Source organism: Python bivittatus, unplaced genomic scaffold (genome assembly GCF_059951505.1).
Source record: "Python bivittatus isolate LINGU-HERP-01145 unplaced genomic scaffold, Pbiv_v1 ctg000410_np1212, whole genome shotgun sequence".
Lineage (NCBI taxonomy): Eukaryota > Metazoa > Chordata > Lepidosauria > Squamata > Pythonidae > Python > Python bivittatus.
Window position 1 is genome coordinate 504,252 of NW_028277067.1, and position 20,168 is coordinate 524,419.

The window sequence follows — 20,168 nt, forward strand, 5'->3', positions numbered from 1 at the left end:
CTCCGCTCATTTGTACCAAGCTCCTCCCACCACCAACCGGAAGTTGTTTCTTCAGCGCATGAGCAGAGCACCGGATAAGGCCCGTCCGACAAAGGCACAAGGAGAAATCACGTTGGCTATAATCGTGTTCGGTGATTGGCCAAAAGAGGGAGGTGGCGGGTCGTTATGTTGTCACTTCCGGCGGTAGCGAAGCCGGTGGTTTTCTCGGGTGGTCGCGCGCGCGTGATAGAAGGGAACGGATCTGGCTAGGGATACCGGCTTCCCCGCCCCGCTATGGCCTCCCTGCTCAAGGTGGACCCGGAAGTTAAGATCAAGGTATGGGAGGAGGGGAAAATTTGAATAAAGCCGCCGCGGGCGTGCCTTTAGGCATGTGCAGAGTGCTACAGAAGATCGAGGGAGGGGTCCCAGGCAAGCTTCAGTCGCGGAACTCTTTTTGCCAGTCAAACGTGATAAAAGTATAGTTATTGTACAGCGCGAAACCACAGGTCCGTTGAACCCTACACGCTTGGCTGTGTCTGTGTCAAGTGCTCTGCAGTTGGGAAGCTTGTAAGGTGTTACTGGCCTTTCACTCGTGCCCCAGTCTTATAATCGAACCGAAATCGCTTCTAGTCGTGCAAGTTGTAGCCAAGTAATCGTGACAGGCTTCTCTTTATTCTTACTGTGGGCGTTAAAACCCGCGAAGGCCAGCAACCCTTGCAGCTTCCCTTGGCAATAAAAGCTAGATGGTTGTGTGAGAATATAACATCTTTCTCTCTGGCCAGATGACTGAATTCCACAAAAAATCGTATGTTTCGTGCATTTCCTGAATGAGATATTTATTATTTGCCTTGTAAAACACACCAATTTATATTACTTAAGAACGTAACTCAGGATTCTTAGTCATTCAGCCGGCATGCTTCTTGAGGTGGTTAGAATGTATAACTTTATGGGAATAATTTTGACTTTAATCAATTTTATGTGGGTTTCCATATTCTTCTACAAAGACAGTACAAGATAACTTACTGTTTTATTTGAATACCGCATATGTAAAGCTTTTTAAAAACATTGATAGTTATTGGGTAAAGCTGTTCTCCATTTGATATGGAGATTATGGTTCTATATGTTTTTTTCACTGTGTCTGATTGTGTGAAATAGGATTAGTTTCAAGTAAATGAGTATAGGATTGCATTTAAAAGATCAGTGTCATCATTCAGTATGTCTGGTAAGCATAATCAGTTTAAAGAAATAAACAATAAAATATAATTACAAAATAATTGTGAATAATTGCCAAAGAAATAAAAATGTGACTCTGCAACAGTCACAGAGCAAATTGTGTCTATTTCAAAAGTAAATTCCGATAAATGGGGCTACCAATGAAAGATTTACACAAAATAGTAATTATGAGAAATATATATTTATAATTTTTTGCTTCAGAAGTTGCATAAAATAGAATGGATTCCTTTTTTGTGGCTGTATTAAAACAGCAGACTTTAGGCCAATTTGGCTGGTGGTATTGGGTTCATATTTTAAGAAATGAGGGATGTACATTTAATGTTAATTATGAATGCAGTTTTTCATGTTCCATTTACAATTCAGTCCTAAAGATCTGCTCAGAAGTAAGGCTAGTAGAATTCAATGAACCTTACTGTCAGATAATTGGATAGGGATGAATCTGAACCTGATTATTTTCTGAGAAATGTTTAATGTAACTGTTTTGTGGAGGTTTTTTAAAATAAAATTAAGAATGTTACAATTTATTTAGCGTTCATAACTTTTAGTCCTCTTTTGTCCTACCTGAGTAATTTTTACTTTATTTATATTATATGTCACATTAATATAATGCATTTCAATATTCAGGATGATTTTAATGCATTTTGAAGAATATTAACATTTTTGTTTATTTCTATTCAGCAATAAAATTAATACTGGCTTTCTAAAAGTCATTCCAAACTAAATATTTTGCTATCAATAGTACAGTAGGAAGTTGTACAATTTGTACTGCATCCTCTATATCCCTCACTATATTTTTCAATTTTTTATGATGTAGTTTTTTTTATGCAAAGTGCCTTATTCAGTGCGCACATTATAGCTGGTTAGAACAGAAGCCTTAACCAATCCTGTTTGTTGTTTCTCACTTAGTTATGGGGACTTCTTTTAAAATGTTTGATTTGGGATTTACCTATTTTAAAAAGTTTGATTTAGGATTTACTTACTTTTTAGTAGAAGTTTAACAACTGTAGGGTCCAATATCTTGGTGATAATACTCTTTCTTTTATAGCAGGCGGCATACTATTAAGTAAGGAAAATAATGCTGTAATTTCACCAAATCATGTTTTAATGGGAAGCAATAAAATGAGTCTAAAAGAAAAGTGTGTAGTAGTACAGAAAATATATAGAATATTTTGTGAATATTGTGAATAAAATTTATTGAAATATGTTCTTATCTTCAGGCGAGGTTATGGTTGTTGCTGCTGCTGTTATTAAATGAAAGAGGAAAGATGGGACCTGCACAAGTTAGGAGAAATTAAAAGAAGCAAACGAACATTAACAGAATATAATTAATCTAGGAACAGTTTAAGAAAGAAGAGTCAGAATATTAAGAAGGAAAGCTGTAATAATACCTTTAGAAGAAAGTAGGAGGCCCTAGTGACATCTGTTGACAGAAGTTTTGAGAGAGAAGGCACAATAATACGTAATAGAAAAAAAGATTACAACTTTAATAAAAAGGTAAGCGTTTGAATGGGGAAAAGTTAAAAAGAAATCAGTAAATCAGATAAAGATAAATCAAGGTGGTGCAGCCATGGTAGGAGAATATGGTTCAATTCTGTACATGTCTCTACAAAAGTAAAGCCACTCAGTTCATTGTGACTTTACTTAGGTAAGTCTTTCTAGGATTTCAGACTTTAAAGTCCATCATTAAAACTTAATGCAAAACAATAGAAGATCCCAATGAAAAGAAGGCTATAACTGATCAGCCTAATTGAAGAAACTAAAATTAAACAAGCAGTAAAGTTGAGAATGGGTAATAGGTGTGACTGAAATGCAAGAAGATAAAGATCAGTAAAACCTTTTCAACATGAAAGAATAATAATTTGAATACTAGTTTAGGTAGACACTTTAAGGATGAATTCTTGAAATATTGGAGAAAACTTAAATCTTAGCTCAAGCAGTAATGTGAACAAATAAAGAGAAGGGTAAAAATATCAGTTCTCTTGCTCAAAGAAGAATAACATTACCAATTGAAAGTAGATGAAACTACAGATATGTGAGATGTACAAATACTATTTTCTACAGACCGATGTTAGAATAAACTAAGTATATGCAAGACAGTTATAAATTTTGTGAAAGTAGGAGATAAAAGCAAGCATAACTGACTATAACAGCAAATCTACAAATCCAAAAGAACTAGGAAGCAAACAGTGATGAAATTTTGAGATGATTATACTGTGCCTTAGTATATAGAAAACCATTAAACATTATTCCAATCTGATACTCTTCTAAAGCATCTGTTGGTACTCCAGTATCTAATTATTTTATTAAAAATGTCTTATATTCTGTAACATTAATTGAATTAATTCTGTAACATTCAAAAAGGTCATTGGCAAGTAGGATTCTGAATTTGTGAGGAGAATTGTAATTTATGCAGGTGAGCAAAGATGAAGTGCTTGGGTGACTATGTCACGCTTAGCTCAGATGTGCTGTACTAAGCTGCACCTTTTCTCTCTTGCAGGTAGATTCTTTCAGGGAGCGAATCACAGGTGAAGTAAGTGTCTGATTTATGCTTGCAATTTCAGCTAATGCTTAGTGGTTCCAGGCAATTAAATTTGGTTCTGGTTCTCATGAAAGAGACTTTTCCCATAGCTCAGTTCTACCGGCCTCAGGAATCTGTGAGACTTTCGTTATTAACCTTTGGAAGCAGCTCAGCTTTCAAGGACTTTGTCTGTCTGGTGTTTTCTACTGATCCATACCAAGGCTTGGTCTTAGCCTTCCTTTTGTGGAATCAGCACTTTTATTAATAATTCATGCATCATAGCTGGCATTCTTTCTCTTTCAGGCTGAGGATCTAGTGGCAAATTTTTTTCCAAAGAAGCTTTTAGAACTTGATGGGTTCCTTAAGGTAAGAGCTGGTAGTCTCCTGCTTCTCCCTGGGCAACCTCTATTTCAAGAATGACACACTGTCAAATACATAATAAAAGTCTGCTATTGTTATTAGCTTTCAATACTGCATTGGATGCTGTTTGTGAGCATGGATACCTTATTCCTCTGGATATTCTTTCCTAGGATCCCATTCTGAACATTCATGATCTCACACAAATCCACTCAGATATGAACCTTCCAGTTCCGGACCCAATTCTGCTCACAAACAGTCACGATGGACTGGATGGGGTAAGGTTGGTCACCTGTTTGTAACATTTAATGGCTGATCAGAAAAACATAATTATAATAATTATACTTGCTGACAAGCTATGGAAAGAGAAGAAGGCATTCTGGACATTTGAAGCAAATATCTGCTTTGTAACTATCTGTTTCCTTAAGCTATTCTTAGGGAAGAGTATGCATATAATATTTCCTCTCTCTTTTTTTAGCCCAATATGAAAAAGCGAAAATTGGAAGACTGCGAAGAGACCTTCCAAGGTAGGCTTTGTGTTAGTTAATTGTTCTGGCTTGGCTACCTCATTTTGTTTTTGAAATTTGCCCTATTTGAAGAAATCACTGAGAACATAAAGTATGCAAAGACATCCAGAATCCTAAAACGTTGATATGGTACCAAGAAATTTCAGGTATTTTATGCATGCATACTTTGTATCTGGACCCTACATGAACAAAATGTATTTTCCAGGTGGCTGCTTAGTATATGATTAGCTCCTTGGAATTTGAAATGATCCTCTGAAATGCTGTTTTTCCATCTTAAAAAGAGAAATAATAAGGTCTGTGTATAATTTGAACATTAATCAGTGGTGGTAAACATTATTCTTGTGATTTCCAGGTCTGGAAATCCATTTTGTTTCTCTAAGGAAGCCACAGTTGCCTTAGTTTTAATTTGGGTTTTATTTTCAACCTCCTCTTGTCATTGCTGTGACCTGAGTCTTTGCAACAACAACAACAAAACACAGTAGAGATCCCAGAATTGGATGCAACCCACAGGCTACAAGTTGCTTACCTATGACCATAGCCCCCAATCAGAAAGATCAGCATCACTTGCACTATGGAGTTTAAAAATTGGATGAGAAGTAGAATGGGAAAAAAAGACTTGAATTTCCATGCAGAAGTCAGGGTAGTCTGCTTCGTTCTTTCATGGAATAAGTAACTAGTCTCTTTCTATGGCCCCAGGTACCAAAGTGTTTGTCATGCCTAATGGGATGCTGAAGAGCAACCAGCAATTGGTGGACATCATTGAGAAAGTTAAACCAGAGATTCGGCTGCTGATTGAGAAATGCAATACAGTAAGCACTGGTTTGCCATTTTTTCCCTTATTAGATTCTCTCTTATAGACCAGTTATTAGACATGCTGCTTTTAAGAGGGGGGGATAAAATCAAATGTCTTTCTGAAAGTAGTAGCAATCATTATCAATTTGTTGAAATTAGCAGTATACAGATTTAATAAATATCTGTTGCACCTCTGGGATACCTTTTGCAGGGGTTGCTATTATATTAAGGCAAAATTTGTTATTCTGTTGTTGTTTTTTTAATTTATGTCAAACAGAATTAGGTTCCATGTACTGCAGAACGTAGAAAAGCCTGGATGTAACTGGCTGCTCCTTTGCTGTACAAAGATACATTTCTGTCTAGAGGCAATTATTATTGGGTGTACCAATTTTTGATTAGGTGGAGGACCAGTCAGTCATGATTGTGCTCCTGTGTCTGAAGGACTCCAGCCCAGCATTGATGTTAACCCAATGTTAGGGTTGATCACAAGGGACTGGGGTTCAAATGTTTGTTAATTTATGTCTTTTTCTGACTGTTCTGGAAGAAAATTGGCCTCTCAGCTAAGCAATGCTGCATGCAGAGCTCAGCCAGCAAAACATTTTCAGACTATCCAGAAGGACAGTATCTCTTCTTTAACATGGTGTTCTGTTCCTCAGGTCAAAATGTGGGTGCAACTGCTGATTCCCAGGATAGAAGATGGAAACAACTTTGGTGTTTCTATTCAGGTAAATCGGCAATTGCGGAGAGAACTCTAGGAAATTTTGCCTGTGGATGGAGCACTATGGATGGAAGCTTCTCTAGTTGGGAAGAACAAATCATTATTTAGAACTTGGCTACCTTATAGAAAGTATTTTCCCTGATATGGCTGCTTTTGGGCTAGATTTTTATACTCTTTTACTCATTTTGGTTATTTTTACTTTGTCTGAGCTCAGGCTTCTTAAATTAAAAGTTGGTTCATAAGCATAATGGCTGTAATTACAGGTAGCCCTTGCTTACCAACTGCCTTGTTTAGCAACCACTCAAAGTTACAGCAGTGCTGAAAAAATAACTTTATGACCAATGTCCACATTTATGACCTTCGCAGTGTCCCTCAGTCACGTCATTGCCATTATGGTCCGTGCACATTGTCCTGTGCCTGACCTGTTGTTTTTCTTCCCCCCCCCCCCACCTTGCAGAGCTTAAGGATTCGAGAGGAAGGGATTACAAGAAGGTAAACAGGCACACAGTGGGGAATACACATCAAAAGAATGCTATGGAACTCAGGGCTGGGATCCACAAGCATGCTACGCAAATAGACTGGTGTGTTCCCCATTATGTGCCTGCTTACTCTCTTGTAATCCCTTCCTCTCCACTCTTTCTGCTCTGCGGGGGGTGGGGGGAATGGGTCAGACATAGGAAAGATTGCCTACAAAAATTGCTTGGTTTTTTTCTCCCCTACCTTGCAGAGTGGAGAGATTGGAGAGGAAGGGATTACAAGAGAGTAAGCAGGCACACAATGGGGAATGCACCAGGCTGTTTGCTTAGCTCACTCGTGGCTCTTAGCCCTGAGCCAGCACCACCACATTTCTTTTGATGTGTGTTCCCCATTATGTGCCTGCTTACTCTCTTGTAATCCCTTCCTCTCCAATGAATGTAAATACAAACATTAATTCCCTTCTTGCTAATTATCCCAGCACTGAGATGAGCCTCCCAAAGGATAGGGGAGTTGTTAGGAGGCAAACAAAAGTCCAGGGTGTGAAACTGATTAGTCTTGTCAGTTTCGAGCCAGCTATCCCAGAGCCAAAAGCTTGGAGGATTGGGGAAAAGGAAAGCACAGTAGTGATCATGTGATTTCCCAGTTAACAAACACTTCACTTAATGACAAAGGTGCCAGTTCCAGTTGTGGTTGTTAAACAAGGACTATCTATACAGACTGCCCGGGTACATCCAAGTATTTGGGCTCAAAGTCTTCTCTTAATATTTTCTTGCTGGCTCCTTCCTTTACAGGAAGAGACTGTAGCTGAGCTCCGAACTGTGGAAAGTGAGGCAGCTTCATACCTGGACCAGATCTCTAGGTGAGTAACTTCTTACAGAGCTTTTCCAGACAGTTTCTTTTTCCTGATAGGCATAACTCTCTTGAGTATAGGTTGTCTTCTTTCCCTACACCATCCATTGAAGCACTCCCCCCCCCCTTTTATTTCAGATACTACATCACACGAGCAAAGCTGGTTTCTAAAATAGCAAAATATCCTCATGTGGTAAGTGTTAAGTGGAGGTATGTTAAATTGATTACTGAATTCAGATTTAGGAACATTAGGTGGATTAGAAATAGTTGAAAAGCCATGTTCTCCTTGGAATTAGTATTATGAAGTCTATGAAATGCTTAGAGCTATATTAGATTAAGGTGGGCAGTCCCTAGAAACCCTCATGATTGTACTGCTGAATAACTGGTTAAGTTTTCTGCAGATTTAGGGCAAAAGTATGAGTAAAATATGTATTTTAAAGCATGGTGATTAGCCTTCTTACTTGCAGCCCTTGTCACTGGAAAAAATATATATCTCCCCCCCTTCCCCAACTGGAAAAAGTTGCCTGACCCTACCCAAGCACATGTCTTTGCTTTGGATTCTCTTTCTGGAGGTTTTACATAGAACTAGTCTGCCAACCAGATTTTAATTAATATCATTCTAGAAATGGCTGGGTTCAGTTTATGAAAACCCTAAGAAGATGGCAGATGTTTGTATGATTAGAACTGAGGGACGGAATGAGACTCCTCAGCTACAAGTTGTCTTAGTGCAGAGGTGGGGTAATCTGTATTGCAGCTTCCAGTAGCAGCAGTAATGAAGGGTCCTGAACGTTCCCCACTCCTGCCTTACTGCATGATAGAGACTAAAAGGTTCTGGTTAAATAACTGTCTCTGTAGGAGGATTACCGCCGCACAGTGACTGAAATGGATGAAAAGGAATACATCAGCCTCCGGCTCATCATTTCAGAGCTCAGAAATCAATATGTAAGTCAATGTTGTTTCTTCCCAGGTTGGAAGATAATATCCCTTCTCCTGATGAATTAAATATTTCCTGTAACAGAAGTAGAGATTTTTGGGCCACCATATGTTGCTAAATTCAACTCCTAGAACTCTTAGCCAGCATAGCCAAGTGAGGAGTATGGAAGTTGCAAATCAGTAGTATGTAGAGTGCTGCATTTTTGTACTGTTACCTTACAGTATTTATTTAGACTGATCATTTATCTGATCAGCAGAAGCAATTACCAAGTCTCAACTTCTTGCTGAAAGAAATGTGGTGGTATCTTTTTTCTAAGGAATAATAATACTTATATAGGCAAGCTAGTGAGTAACAAATTGCATAGGTATTGGGAGACTTGAGAAAGGGATTGAAATTATGAGCAGAAAGGAGAATTCTTTTTTAGTCTGTTAGTTCAACTGTATATTTCGTGGTTGCTGTCCATCTGAGAATAATTGTTAATATTGCCAAAACCATAGAAATCTCTGGAGACACAGTAAAATATATGCTGATTTATAGATAAAACAAACCTTTGGCATCTGGCTTTTAACACACCTGTATATTCTAAATGAAAGGCAGACAAAGAAACAAGGAGTAAAATCTATCTCTGTGCTATGTGCAGATAACTTTAGAGAAACACACAAGCAGATCTTTAAGCACAGAGTCTCCATATAATTGTGCAGGCTTCTTGATCGTAGAATAGTTCCACTGCTTATTCAAGGAGAAATCACCCTCTGATAATGTGAAGCTTTCCAATCTGTTTAGTCTGCAAATGCCAGACAAGTGTTTAAATGTTGATGATTTAAACTCTATTCATGCCTAGCACTGATCAGTCTAAATAGCTTCTTTGAAGAATAAGGATAGAGTAATTGATATTTTTGCCTACTGCCTGAGGTAATGATTAGATCACCCATTTTACACAGATCCTGTGCTGCTTTTTCGGTGGACGTGAAAAAGGGAAATATTACTGTCCATCCTTGTTGTATAATATGTAAAACTGTATAGACTGGGCTTAATAACATTCTAAGCAAACCAAAGAGTGACCCCAGGCAATTGTGGCTTCTTCTACAAACCATATTTAAACAAACTGACATAGTACAGTCTGTGAACCAGGGCATAATGATAAAAATGTGATCAACTAGCTGTATTACTTCTACAGATTTTTTTTTTAATATTTCCGTGGTTTATTTGGGAATTTTTCACTTTTTTACTGCTATATTGAGAAAACCATAATACATTAAAATTGCTTCAGTTCTAAAATGAATTAAGTGTGAAAACTCTCTAGCAGTTAGCTAATTCAGGGCATAATATGATAAGAATGAATTCTGCTGGGAAGCCTTGGGCATGTGCTCACTCCCTTTTCTGAAGTCCTTAACAGCTGAGTACGACACAGAAAGAAAGGTTCACAATATTGGGGTTATTGGCAAGAAGCTAAGGAGTTCATATACAGAATTCAAGTAAACCCAAATACTAACATTCATTTATTAATGAATTCATCAAGAATGTGAAATTAAGGGGCTAAGAACACTTTTCTCAAATAAGGCTGCCATTGAAGTATCCATCTGCTCATTGTTATTAATGCTTTTATATATTTATTTATTTATTTAAATGTATTGGCCATCCAACTCCAGTGGACTCTGGGCAGTGCACAAAACTAAAAAAGACATAAAAACAGGTAAAGATATTAAATCAGCATGCAGCCCAGACTAAACTGCTCTAATAGCAAAATCCATAAAACAGGGATCATTAAACAAATAAAATCATCAACCCAGGCCTGGGACCAAAGCCAAGTTTTCAAACCTTTCCAGAACCCTAGGAAAGATGGTGCCATCCTTATCTCGGGGGGGGGGCTGTTCCAGCAGGGGGGGTACAACAGAGAAGGCATGCTTCCTAGGTCCCACAAGATGGCAAGATTTAATGGAGGGAACCTAGAGTGCACCTACTGTGCTGGAATGTGCTGGGCAGGCAGAAATGATTGGAGGCAAGCAGTCTCTTATGTATCCAGGCCCTAAATCATGCAGGGCTTTATAGATAATAGCCAGCGCCTTGAATGGCGCTTGGAAGCCAGCTGGCAGCCAATGTAGCTCATGTAGTGGTGGTGGCACATGGGCACACCGAGAGGCACTTTGAGAAATTCTGGTTTCTTTCTCAGCCTCAGAGATCTTTTTTATACTCTCTTCACGTGGCATTGCTGCAACCAGGAGTTCGGAAGCTTTCACTTACCCTGTGGGCAGATGACAATTTGTTGGTCATCAAGTCTGCCCAATAGCAACTAATATTTTTCTTACAGAAGAAAGAAAAACATATTTAATCATGCAGCTGATTTGTATCTTTTTTTGATTGTGTTACACACACTTTAGTATTTCTTCTATGTACTGCAACAGTAGCTAATAGAAGTGAAATTGAAAACTCCTTAGAAAATGAAAGAGGAAAATATGTGAACCTGACAGGTTTTTTGACAGCTTGTTCTCATCATAGTAAGTTAGTGTGATGTGTGAAAGTGATCAAAATAAAGGTGACCAATGCGGTGAAGATTATTCATTCTGATAGACAAGAGAGGCACTAGGTACTTTCACGTTGTTGGGTTGCTAGTGCCCTCCAGATCTACTGGAATAGAATTCCCAAACTGGGATGATGGCAGGGCTATTCAAAACTTTGGTCTTTAGGATTCTTGTCTGGAACATATTGGCGTCTGCCAAAGAAATGCCTTTCATATATCAAAAATATTGGGGAATGGGCAAGAGAATAGCAAATGGCATGCTGGCTGAAAATTCTGGGAGTTGAAATCTGATGACTTTTGTTAGATATGGGGCTAGGGAAGGCTGTGTGAATTTGTTGATTAATTTGAAGGTTGAGTATTCTTTTTCTGTTCAAGTTTGGGTCTTGTGGCATGGCACTTTTGGTAGGTATCACAGATGTGGCTGTTTATAATTTCAAGTACAACAGCATTCAAGACTCTTGTCAACACTTCAAATGCAAGCCAATTTGAACCACTCTCATAGTTCTCATTCTCGCAGCTGCTGTAGGTTTGATAATTTTGTGAAAAGAATCCTCTGTTTAGTTGATTTTTTCTTAAGAGTCCTTTGTGGGGAACCCGTGACCCTCTAAATTGGTTTGATTTTAACATGGTATTTCCCAAAGTGACCTTGCATTTCTTGAAGTATAGAATGTTGGGTTGTTGGGCAATAACCTTTCTGTCTTTCTCTGGAGAGGAGTATGATATTCACGGTCAGCCAAATATGCCCTGCCAGAGTCAGAAAAAACTAACAACCAGCTTCTCTCCTTCCAGGTGACTCTGCATGACATGATTCTAAAGAATATTGAGAAGATCAAGCGACCCCGGAGCAGCAATGCAGAGACCCTCTACTGATCGGGCTACACTCTGAACTTATGAACTCTTCAGTAGGCTCAAGACAGTCTTTGCCTCAGTTTATGTGACTATCAAGATGGGGAAGCTGGCTGGAAACAGTCCTCGCCATACTTTTAGTTAAACGTCTAAAGAAACTCTCTCCTAGTCCTTTTCTGGTTGGTTTTTTGTTGGGTCTTTGATTTTCCCCCTTTCCCTACCATGTCTTTGAGATACAGGAGGGATAGAACAGAGCGACTCCTCCTATTTTGGTAGGAATAGGAGATTCGCCAAGCTGTTCCAGGCAAGAATCACAGGATCAGAAGCCTTGAATGGTCCTGTTCGGTAGCATCCCTAAGAAACTCCCTTCTAGGTAGATTGTCCCTGCCAAGCACTGTCAGGTTCTACTCAGAGCTGATTTGTCTGGTGATAAGCTTCACTTCAGCCTTCCCACTGAAATGCAGTTTGGGGAAGAGAGTACCCTTTTCATCTCAACATGGTTTGCCCTTATCTAACCTTGTGACCTGTCCAATCATGCAAGTTTTAATGCCATTGTAAATTTCTCCTTTCTGCCCATACTTCTTCCATTAGGTTTATTTATCACTTATTCTGAATCCACATATATCTCTTCCAGAAGTTTGTGAGGAAGTAACTCTCCTCTTGCCCAGCAAGGAACTCTAGCGCAACATTTGAGTGCAGTGGGCATTCTCGTGCTTTTTTCTTGGGGCAAAGCAAACCTATTTAGACAGTTGGTTTGGCAAAATTGGTCTGCCTGATTTCAGCATGAATGATCAAGCACTGAAGACCTGAGGTATCTTTCATCTTAGTCCTTTTTCTTTCCCACCCTAATTAAATGAGCCTGGCACTTCTTTCTGGAGACCTTGCCTGGCCTTCAGGAGAACCCGAAGTGTAACTAGGTGTCCTTGTAGGTCTGAATGAGTCCTGTTGGCTTCTTCAGTTTTGCTCTTTTCTGGTTTTCATGGAAACAGAAAGAGGGCGCCAACTATCTGGGATGCTGCAGCTTCCTTTCAGATTTACTTTTAATCTTTATATCCATCTCGTGCCGTAGTCTTGTGAGTGGTGTTAGATTTGTTAAAAGAAAAACAGCAACAACAGTGGCAGGATGAATGAAGTTTGTTGGCCCCCTTCCCTTTCCCTGCTTGTTTTCAAAAGGCCTTTTCTCTGCCATCTCCTAAGGGCACAGGAGGTTCATTGCCCGGAGCTCATTGCAAATGCCTCTGCATCATTGTCATTTGTAGCTGAGCAAGCCTTACCCTTCCCCGGAGTAAAAATTCACATAACAACTGCCCTCACTAGCTGCTCCTGAAAGCAGTCTTCCCCGCCTCTTTGTTTCTTTGTATCAGCTGCTTTGTTGGATTGTTTATATCTCCTTGCCTCATTGAACGTATGTACAACTTTTACTATGTCAACAAATTAAAAGTAACAGGAACTTTGAATCTATCTTAAACAATCCTCATGGGTACCAGTGCATTGGTAACCAAGATTTCGGTCTGCTATCTGGTTAGTCTTGGTTAGCCCTGCCTTACCTGCACCCATTTGACCTTTGTCTTTTGCCATTCTTATCTCAGCCCTGATAGTGAGGAGGATCTGTAGCACTGAGTCTGTTCATTCCCAAGTTTCTCCTCTGACATTTTAAAAAAGCTGACCAGAGTTGTGGGGTAAAATGACCAGTCTCTGGAATATTGGCTTCTAAGCTTGATCAGTGATGGTGAAGGGGCATGAAATAAACCCCTTCTCAGATCTTGCTCCTGAGGTTAACATTTTGCCCCATATCTTTGTGGTGCTGTTTACTTTTTCTGGCTTCTGGATACAGCCTGAAAGCATCCTCATGCTTCTGTTTATTGTAGTATACTTCTGTAATCCAGTTGGCTTCCAAGCTGAATGAATATTGATCAGTTCAGAATGGGCTTAAGCTGGGGTAGACTGCTTGCAATTCCTGGTCTCATTTCATGCAGCCTGAGATTGATTGTAGAAGCCCTTTACAATCAATCAGTTCATTTCTCTAGCAAAAGCAACATGTCCTTTGGTCTGGCTGTCTGCTTCATAAGGGGGAAAAGAGAGAGAAGACGTTGTCAGAAAGAGGAGAGAGGGAGGAGAAAAAGGAGATTCCAGGAAGAATGAGAAGTGGCTCAATATACTTTGCTCTGGCTAAATGGACCGGTTGTTTCAGCCCTGCCCACCTCAGCATGTGATGCAGCCCTTGACTGATTACTCTTGGAGGAATGTGGCCCTCCACAGAAGGAAAGGAAAAAAGAAAATGGTTGCCTACCTCTGTGTTATGATGGTCAAGAAACCACAAGAAACAGGGAATTTCGTCATAAGTGGAGAGGAGCAAAGCCTCAGATATGGATATTGCAGTCTATATGTGTGAATTGATAGTGCTGGTTAGTAATGAATAGTGCCAGAGTGTGTTTTCTTAAATAAAACATGTATCTCTCTACTCTCGGCCCTTCAGTCATGCTGTTCCATAGTCTTTGTTAGCTTTTCCTGAACTCAAGTTGCAGAACTCTGCCTCTGCAGATCCAGTGTGTTTCATTCAGTTTCCAGCTAAGATTCAGGACTATGAATTTGAATTCTTAAAGCTTTTAATGCGATAGCCTTCCCAACATTTCATCATAGCAGAGAAATAGGGGAGAATATGCTAGAGAGATGAATAAAATTATTCATGGTGTGGAAAATCTGAACTCATCCAATGCAGGTGAGTAATTATAGGTTCTAGAGGGATCAAAAGTAATATTACAGTGTGTATTTAAATGAAGATATGGATGACTTTATGCTGGGTGGGGTGGGGGACTGAGTTCTAGTCCCACTTTAGGCATGAAAGCTGGCTGGGTGGCTTTGGGCCAGTCATTCTCTCTCAGCCCAACTCACCTCACACAATTGTTGTTGTGGGGAAAATAGGAGGACGGAGTATTAGTTATGTTCACCACCTTGAGTTATTTATAAAAATAATAAGGGGGAAAAATTCTTTAAAAAAAAAATCCTTGTCATAATCCAATTGGGCACCAAAGGACCAGAAAGAGTTGATCAGGTAACTCAGGGCTCTGGTGTTCTGACTTAGTGAATTCTGCAGCATTGCATAATCCCTCTGTGTTATCAATCAATGCTTTATCTCTATCCCCAACTGACTCTTGATGATACTGCTGAATGAAAATGAGAACAGCCATGAGTTCCACTTCACAGTCAATACTGCAAGAAGAATCCAGTAATGTGATAGAGTAGCAAAACTTAGCATAGTAAGGATGAGTCAGCAAGTGGGTATGATTAAAATATTAAGACCTAGCTACGGAGAGTTCTCTTTTCCCATAGGAACAGAAACACTTGGGTTGCCCTGAAGGTGCATAGAATATTTGACTCAGCATAAGAGTAGCAAGGATTCCATTTTTCTACCATACTGTACTATCCACTGTATGGGAAATAGCTCAAATATTCCATATGCTGTCAAAGCAAATGATCTGATCAGACAAATAACATCATTTTAAAGCACAGTAGGGTTGTATGCAAAGGGTTAGGTACCCCTGGTCAAATCCCAAATTGCACAAAAGATGATGCAACCTCTACATAGTATAGAATTAAACATGACATCTTTCTACAACTTTGTTTATGCCCAGTTGTTTGCAGATTCAGAACAAAAGAACAATGAATGTGGTAGGTGCAAAAGTTTGGTCACCCTTTCAATTAATCTTTGTAACACCTCCTCTGACAGAAATGCAACTTCCAAACATTTCCCGTAGACAGCTAATAATTTGTTTTTGGAATTTTTTTCCCACTTCTTGCAGAATCCTCCTAGCTCAGAAATATTATTAGGTCTTACATAAATAATATTTATGCAGTCAGATGTCGTGTTTAACTTTGTACCATATAAAAGTTTTATCAGCTTCTGTTCATTTAGGGATTCATTGAAACGTGCAAGTTGAGCAGGGGTGCCTAAATGTTTGCATATAATGGTACTTCCTAATCATAACAAAGTGAGCCTTACAGCAGAACTGACACTAGCTCAACCTAAGCCTACTGCCATCTTGAATGTGTTCCTTTAATAGGATCTGATATTGGTTGGACTTTGCTTTTTTCTTCTTTTTGTGAAGCTTTTTTTTTTTTTTTAAATTTTTGGTCACTCACACGGTACTAAATAGGCTGATATTTCGAGTTCATTAAGTGTATAATTCCTGTGGGAGTTGGTTTATTTATTTGGTTTGGTTTTTTGGAACACAGTTGAGGGGAAGAAAAGTACTGTTAGCAAAGGAGGAAGAGTACAGGACCTGGACCTTTTTTTCTGTATAAGTGTATTTAGTGAATAGCTTAGTTTTTTCAGGCCAGATCTTACTTAGAACTCATCCAATGATATCAGTAGTTTTGTGCTTACCTACTTCTCACAGCAAGGATTGCAGAGCTTGCTTTAAAACCATTTGCCATCATAAATATGTTGGTTGCAATGCCTCAAACTAACATGTCATCAGAAACACCCAAGCTTGTTTTTTCTTCACTTCCACTGTATCCTGTTACAGGTACTGTATAACTCATGTTGACAATGGTTGGTAACGGATGAAAAGGCAGAGCTTTAATTTGGAATACTCTAAGGCAAAGTGTACATAATCAGTTGCCTGTATCCAAATTGCAAGTTGAATTGCCAGCTTACACATGGTTTACTGTGAGTAAAAAGGCTCCAAATTTGGTCTTGTGAGCTGTGTGTATGTACTGAACAAGCCTAGTGAGAGAGAACAGGATTAGCTCATTTTATAATTGCAGCAGCATTTTGCTTCTTAAATTTCTTGTCACATCTTTATTTACTTCTCTCTTATTCTATTAGTGGGTGGCTGTACCGTGACCTTGTTTAGAGTGACTTTTTGGGAAAGAGTCAACATCAAGAGCTGCCAGCTGACCACAGGGACCAGTTAGCACATTTAGTGGGTAAAATCACTCAGATCCACTCTAACCTCGATTCTACACAGGCAAGGCTTAGGGTGGTGAGTCTGAAATGCTTTCTCAAATTCAATTCCTGCTTTGGGGTGAGATTTATCTGAGCGTTGCCTTGGCTGCAGTTCTTCCTCTTCCTCAAGGTTATTCTCACATCCCATTACAGCCTGTTCCAGTGGTGTCTTTTGATGGGGAAGCACTACTGAAGGAGCTAATCTATGATTTGGGCTTTCTCCTGGGCTCGCAGCTCTGCTGGAACAGCAGATGGAGACAATGGCCAAGGGAGCCTTTGCCCAGTTTTAGCTGGTTTGCCAGTTGCACCCCTACCTAGGGGGAGAAGACCAGTGACTCATGCCTTCCTCACCACCCACTTGGGCTACTGCAACACCCTCTACTTGGGGCTGCCTTTAAAGACCACTCAGATGTTTCAGCTGGCTTAAAGTGCAGTGACCTGTATGTTAGCTCACTAGAGTGGGAGCACTTTATGCTTGTGTTGTGGACCCTGCACTGGTTACCAAAAGGCTTTCAGGTACAATTTAAAGTGCTGGTTTTAACCTTTAAAGTTCTTTATGGCTTAGCACGAACTTACCTTCTAGATTATCTCAGTAGAGTTGGTGCAACCAATTCAATCTTGCTGAGAAAAACTGCTGGTGGTTCCCCATTTTTGGGAGGGGAAGAAGGCCAAAACACAAAGATGTTGTTTTTTGGTAGCAGCACTGGTCCCCTGGAATGCTACACACATACACGCACACGCACACACACAGACTTCCAATTTGACTGCCTTCTGGAAGTAGCTGAAAATGGAGTTCTTCCAGAGGGCAATCTGGGACATGATGCTATCTGGAGTTGTATATTAATGGCTCCTGGACTATTACACCATGTTGGAGGTTTTATGATGTTTTATGTTTTACTTTTATATAAGTTAACAATTGTTGATTTGTGAACCACCAAGAATCCTCCGAGACCATGGCAGAGATTGTGTCTGTGTGACCTCCATCCATCCATCCTAGAATAAATTATGAGTTGTATGAGTTGTAAGCCTTAGATCTGGGGGTGAATTAGCCTTTTTTCAACATTGGGGATTCTCGATAAAATGACAAGAAGGATATTCTTTTGTAGCAGAAAACTGTGTTACTTGTTTCAGCATTTTCAAATTTGAGTTTTCCAAATAAGCTGATTCCACAGCCAAACGAGTTTGTGAATTCAGTTGGATATTCTTGCAAATTACTGCTTAGGCGGCTTTGAGTAACACAAACATATCTTCACTGGAGAGCCTGCACATCTTGAAGCCCCAGTCCTTGTCTTTTCAAGAGAAAGTTTCTTTCCATTGATGTGATAGATCCTTTCTGTGTTTTTCTGAGGTGCTAACTGTTCCCTTCTTTCCTAATTGATAGGAAGACATTCCCCAATAAATACTTACCTGCTATATGGGCTGGGGGAATCATTAACACAGAAGAACAGAAGATTCTGTTGAATGAGCAGGAGGTCCAAATGTTTGCATACATCAAAGCCATTTGCCTGTTGAATTTTAACTCTTTTTTTATAATGCATAATTTGTAACATTTTCCCTTTCCTACCTACTCTTTCCTCATCTCCATCCAATTTTGTTCTCCCTTATCCCCCACCCCCAATTTCTGTTCCCTTCTCAGTGCAGCTATTCCTATCTGCATGCATTTCTCTCTGAGGTTTTTAATTTGTTTCTGTGTTGGTGGTGGTGGGGGGGGTTAATTGTTTGGCTGTTTCTGCTGTAAGGAAGGAAAGCAGAGTGCTTATATATTTCTGTGAAATACAGAAGTTACTTGCCTGGGTAAGAGAATGAGTGCAGATGGGGAATCAATATTTATATAAGGGGTTCCTTATTTTATAAACAACTAGCTTTAATCAGTAGCTCTTAATTCAATTAATATTAATTTCTTTTTTACCTTTTTTAAGACTGTGACTTCTGGCAGAAACACGCACACTTATACAGGCATGTGTTTATTTGGGAAAAGGGAATCTCCAGGATGGTTTCAAGCTGGGGCTGGCAGCTCTAGGTTGATAACATAGGGAAGCTGAGCATTACACAAGATTCTTGTTTGTATTTTATACTTTTTTAATTTATTCCTTTTCATTGAGATCATTTAATATTCAGGGGTCTCTTCTTTGGGGGAAATATGGTCATGCTTTCTGCAGAATGCAATCTCTGTCTATAATGGTTCTTTCATGTAGTCAGCATACAACTATCTCTCAAGTATTTTGCTAGAAAGCTTCTGACTTTCAAGTTGTTTTTAAGTTGCCTGAGTGATGTGGTTTTTCCATTATTGTTTTCATCATCCCCTATTTTATTAGATGGTTGTACATTTTCTTTCTCAAGAAGTGCTCTCTGATTATTTTGAAACGAACACATCTGGGGAGTACTTAGCCTCCTTCCTGTGCTGTAATTGTAGATATTTTACCCCTTATAATTGACAGAATTTCATTAAGAGAACTAATGATTTCCCTGCCTCCTCTGACTTAATCATAGAGAGGTTGACACTGCTGCTCAGTTATAAAGAGTACTGCTTTTAATTTCATCTTCTTATCCATTTGCGTGAAGTCGGAAGACACAGCATTTTAGTAATTGGGTGGGGACATTTCTGCTCCCTCTGAAGCACAACGAACTGTATGTGGTAAAGGCTCCGTAATTAGGTAAACCCATACCCGCTTCCTGTTTCTAATTTTTTCCTTCAGCTGTGGAAGCATATTGGCACAAAATGCATTTGGAGCTTTAAAAATAATCAAAATAATGTGGGAAAGAACGTTGAGATCTACGGTCGAATGCCAGTTCTATTTAAGCATGCTTGCATCTATCTGCTGACGTGGCTTACTTTGTGCATCTGCTAGTTCTAGAGAAAAAGAACATGACAGGTTGTGCAAGTTCTGCTCAACTGCTTTCCTCCTTACCTTTGTCTTCTCAGAGTTTAGCATGTGAGGACTGGCCATTTGGAAACCACTTCAACAATCAAGAAGTCTGCTTTATTATTATTTTTTAATGGATATATAAAGAGACGTGGCATTTATCTGAAAACTATTTGTAAGTGGAATATGATTGGCCCAAATACCTTCTACCTTTGTAGATACGGTGCAGATCAAAGCACATTTGCGTGGACTTGCTTATTTTACTTCTATTCCTGTTCAAAAATCAAGCTTCTTAAGAACCTGAAAATATTTTAGCAAGGGCTATGGAAAACAGGCAAAGAAAACATTATATAAGACAGAAAAGCCATAGCGCTTTAGAATGAAGCCAGAAAAATGTATAGGATGCCATCATGGTCCACACAACTACCTCCTCTGGCTTCTCTTACTTTCTTTTTCAAGCTTTCCTGTTTTGCCCATCAAGAACAGGAGCTTGCTTTTTTTTTACTGGCCTGCAGAAGCTCAAAATGTGCAACTGCTGAATAATTTACCATGACAGTGACATTTGCAAAAAGATAGGCCCAAACAACATGTCTTTTGGTTCTGTTAAT

General features: G+C 39.2%; 1 protein-coding gene across 1 annotated transcript; it reads left to right on the plus strand.

Moving 5' to 3' along the window:
* The first annotated feature begins 69 nt into the window (after positions 1 to 69).
* PSME3 (proteasome activator subunit 3) lies at positions 70 to 14,209 on the plus strand. Its single transcript, XM_007438735.3, has 11 exons — positions 70 to 315; positions 3,710 to 3,742; positions 4,034 to 4,096; positions 4,261 to 4,365; positions 4,566 to 4,614; positions 5,311 to 5,423; positions 6,063 to 6,131; positions 7,393 to 7,460; positions 7,589 to 7,643; positions 8,306 to 8,392; positions 11,692 to 14,209. The coding sequence occupies exons 1-11, from the start codon at positions 274 to 276 to the stop codon at positions 11,770 to 11,772; spliced, it is 765 nt and encodes a 254-aa protein (XP_007438797.1). The 5' UTR covers positions 70 to 273; the 3' UTR covers positions 11,773 to 14,209.
* Positions 14,210 to 20,168: the final 5,959 nt, after the last annotated feature.